This window comes from Bison bison, unplaced genomic scaffold (assembly GCF_000754665.1).
Source record: "Bison bison bison isolate TAMUID 2011002044 unplaced genomic scaffold, Bison_UMD1.0 scf7180017864524, whole genome shotgun sequence".
In the NCBI taxonomy this organism is placed as follows: domain Eukaryota; kingdom Metazoa; phylum Chordata; class Mammalia; order Artiodactyla; family Bovidae; genus Bison; species Bison bison.
In genome coordinates this window covers 906327-910209 of record NW_011495075.1, presented here as the reverse complement: position 1 = coordinate 910209, position 3883 = coordinate 906327, and the positions used below count along the sequence as shown (strand labels likewise).

The window sequence follows — 3883 nt, the reverse complement described above, 5'->3', positions numbered from 1 at the left end:
CAGAAGTTGATGCCCGTGCCCCGCCGGCGCTCCCGGGGCCGCCTCCTCTCGCGGACGGACAGCCTGCCGGAGGGCTGGTCGCCCGGCTCTGCTTCCTCGCCCTCTGTTCAGGGAGGAGACAAGGCTTGGAGCTCAGGAGCCCGGGGCACGCGCACTGGAGGCTGCGCTTTCCGAAGCCCGACGTACCGTTTTTGTCCATGTCCCGCGGCCCGGCAGTGTCTGTGGGCGGCTCTGAGCTCTGCGAGTCGGGGGCGGAGGACCCACCCGTCCGGAGCAGGTAGGAGCTGCTGTAGAGCGAGGGTCTCGGGGCAGAAGGGGACTCTGGCGCTGTGGGCTGCTCGGGCTGAGCTGGACACTGCAGGGGATGATACACGGGCTAGAACAACCCACAGGACGAGACGTCAGGGGTCAAGTCCAGTGAAAGCGTAGGGACAGTAGGTTTATTAAAAGTGGGCTTTTCTACATCAAGAGGCTTATAAGCAGTTAACCAGCCAGAAAGGAAACAGGTCTGAACTCCTACTCTGACCACACTGCCGGGGTGACAGCAGCCCAGAAAAGTTCCTCCTAAACTGATGGAAGGGCGCTAGAAGCACCGGCTTGCTAACACAACTCCTTTGATTCTACAAAGCAAACAGGAAGGATGCTGGCCTTTCAAATTGGGGCATGGAAAGGCAGGGTGTAGCGGGAAGATAATCTCAGGATAGGAAAAAACAATGTAAGAGTCATCTAAAAACAGATCAAATCTGGACCTTCTGCCAATTTATGAGCCTTCTATCAACTTGACATAACTAGGCTTGCTGACACTAAAAACCCCCACTTTCTGGGACTTCCCTGGCAGCTGGCGTCAAGATGCACCCCCACTGCAAGGGGTGCGGGCGTGATCTTGGGCTGGGCACTCCAAGATCCTATATGTGCACCCCCACCCCCAAAATAAAAGTAAAAAAAAGTTCTTCTTTGAACTTTTTTTTTCCTTGAGAGTTAGGACAGAGCTCAACAATCAACCTTAGCATTTATTTGTTGAAGATGCAGAGATAAATTCTCACCACATGCGGAGATTGTCTGATTCTCTGTTTATAAATTATAGAGACAGAAGCAATAAGATACAGTCAGCTTGGGAGTCTGATAGGACGGGGCTCAAATTCTAGCTTCGGCACAAAACGAGCCGTGTGACCTAAGAAGGCGACTCGAGTTCTGAGTCTCCACTTCCTCCTTCGTAAAGCAGGGAAAACAAGCTCTTCCCCAGAGAGGCCTGGGAGGACTGGATACACGTACCATACGCTACGTGCTTAGAACGGAACCTTGTACGTAGCAAGTACTCAAAAAACACTGGCTGATAAAACACACGGAATAAACAACAGAACCGTGGCTCCTAAAGAGCAGGAAGACTTCTCTCCCTGCAACCATGGTCACCATAAAATTTATCGTCCCAACCGGGGCATTTCTGGGCATGAAAAGGAATGGTATTGACAAACACCCCGAGACAAAAGGCATCGCTGGACGTCTTCGGTGAACCAGGAGCACGCTCACCCTAAACAGGACCCGACATCTCTGACTGTGCTTGCACTAAAGGGGTGAGGCGCACGGCAGGACGCCCACCACAGCGCAGCAGAGGCCGTGGGCTGCGGCTCAGCACCCGCCACCTCTTCTTCCAAATCCCTCACTGGTGTCTGGCCGCGCCGTGTGGTGATGGGATCACAACCCCCGGCCAGGGCTGAAGCTGGGCCCTGCAGGGACAGTGCAGCCTACTACCTGCTGGGCTGCCAGGGAACCCGTCGGGCTCTCCTGAGTCACGGAGATGCCAAGCAAAGTGCTGAACACCCCACAGCCTCAGTGCAAGAAGGACTGGTATTTATCTCACAGGGCTGTGCTGAGGACTGAACAGTTTCATATATGTGAAACAGCTAACACAGTGCCAGGCATAAACAATAATAAACGCTTCTATTTCTACCTGCACTTTATTACATCGAGACCTTTCTTTTCAGAACTGAAAGGCTTGTGGCGGCAGTCATCTCACGGGCACATGCACAGAAGCGTGCTGCAGCCTAACCTGCCCATCATGCCTCAGTGAGACTGGAAACAAGCACGGGAGCTAACTCCCGAGGAAACAACGCGTCACTTAAGGACAACATCCTCTGAATTCTTTCAGTTACACAGGCCCGCAGACGACAGATGGATGTAAGCAGGCTTCCTGAGAGGCGTCCACGCAGAGCAGCAAGCGCCGACTCCCCGCGAGCAAGAGTCCTCCGGCCACCCCCCGGACCCTGCTCTCCACGCCGGCGCTCACCTCTCCCTCCGGGCTCCGGCCCCAGGGCTGGCGGCTCTCCCCGGCTTCCTGGGTGGGGGCCGCCAAGGGCTCGTGCTTCCGGGGGCCGCCCTCAAGTGCTCCGGGACCCACGGGCTTCAGGCTGGGCTGCTCCTGAGCCTGACGCTCTACCCTTGACCGGCTGAACGTCCTCTCTGCTTCCTGAAGGTCCGTGAGGGTGACGCCCTGGGAAGACACCAGACAGTCAGAGGTTGCACCCTAACCACAGACACGTCCCCGTGAACGAGCAGGGAAGCTCCTCAAAGGTCTAATGGTACCAATTTCCAAACAGCTCCCAACAGGTGTGAGGCCGTCTGCAGCTAATATACACCGGACACAAACACCCAGGTGTGCAGAGGCCCCGGGCCTGGGCCAGGCGCACCGCAAACACAGCCCTCCAGCGTCGCTGCTCGAGCTCCACGAACACCCCCTGCCGCGTCCACACCCATGCACTCACGGCTCCTCGGGGCCCTCCCGACCTTAAAGAGCATGTGGGCACCAGCTGAGCCTGCCCTGCAGATCCCAGGAAAGCCGGAGTTGACTCACAGAAAGAGCCAGGCTCAACACAGTGAAACATCAGTCAGGCTAGGACAACCACCAAACCCCAAACTGCATCCACCCACACACACACAGAGCCTACCACGAGGGGACGGCCAGGACGGTGGAGCAGGAGACCCGGAGCACGGCCCTCCAGGGTCCTCCAGAGTGACCACTGTGAGGGGATGGCCGGGACGGTGGAGCAGGAGACCCGGAGCACAGCCCTCCAGGGTCCTCCAGAATGACCACTGTGACGGGGCTGGCCAGGAAGGGTCCGCCACAACTAAGGAGAGAGAAGCGGCCACCGCAAGACGGCAGGAGGGGCGGCCCACCCGTGGCAGAGCGACTAACCACGGAGGTCGCCTCCGGGCAGCGAGGGGCTGAGGGGCGCCCCAGCTGGGGTCCTGTGCCAGGGAGGGCGAGCCCCCAGAATGCAGGGCTTCGAGGCCAGTGGGGCTCCCTCGGGGAGTGGGGAGCAGAGACTCCGCTCCTGCAGGCACACACGGAGCTTCACACACCCCACAACCCAGGGCGGAAGCAGGGACTTCAAAAGAGCCAGATCGGACCCACCGGCTGACCGGAGTGTCCCTGAGAGGCAGGCCGTGACACTGGGGACAAGACACTGGCGGCAGCCACGCTGGGAGCTGGTCCCGCCCCAAGGACGCCGCTGCAGGCCAGCGCCACGGTGGGACCCTCCCTCTAGCCCAGTACCTGCAGCACCTGGCCCCCAGCAACACACACAGCATGGGAAGCCTCAGGCCCAGCAACCAAGCAGGCAGGGACGTGCGCCCGCACCCCTCCCCAGCAGACAGGCTGTCTGATGAGTCCTTGAGCCCACGGCAGCCCCTGGACAGCCAGCCCCTCACACCAGACAGGTGCTGGATGGGGACGCAGGGACCTGCGCCCGTGGACCCTGGGGCCCAGGTCCACCCACCAGTGGGCAGACTCCAGACCCAGACACGCCTGGGGCCCGGCCCTGTCCACGAGCAGCCTGAGCCAGCCTGGAGACCAGCCTCACACACCAGTGGGTGGACACCAGCCCCA

General features: G+C 59.4%; 1 protein-coding gene across 1 annotated transcript in view; it reads right to left on the bottom strand.

The window, feature by feature from the left end:
- PPP1R12B (protein phosphatase 1, regulatory subunit 12B) overlaps window positions 1-3883 on the bottom strand; it is a 119716-nt gene that overhangs the window by 52400 nt on the left and 63433 nt on the right. The window contains exons 15-17 of the mRNA XM_010831121.1: window positions 2285-2488; window positions 187-376; window positions 1-103 (exon numbers count right to left, since the gene is read on the bottom strand). Coding sequence (XP_010829423.1) covers window positions 1-103; window positions 187-376; window positions 2285-2488 — 497 coding nt within the window. The remainder of the gene's footprint in view (window positions 104-186; window positions 377-2284; window positions 2489-3883) is intronic.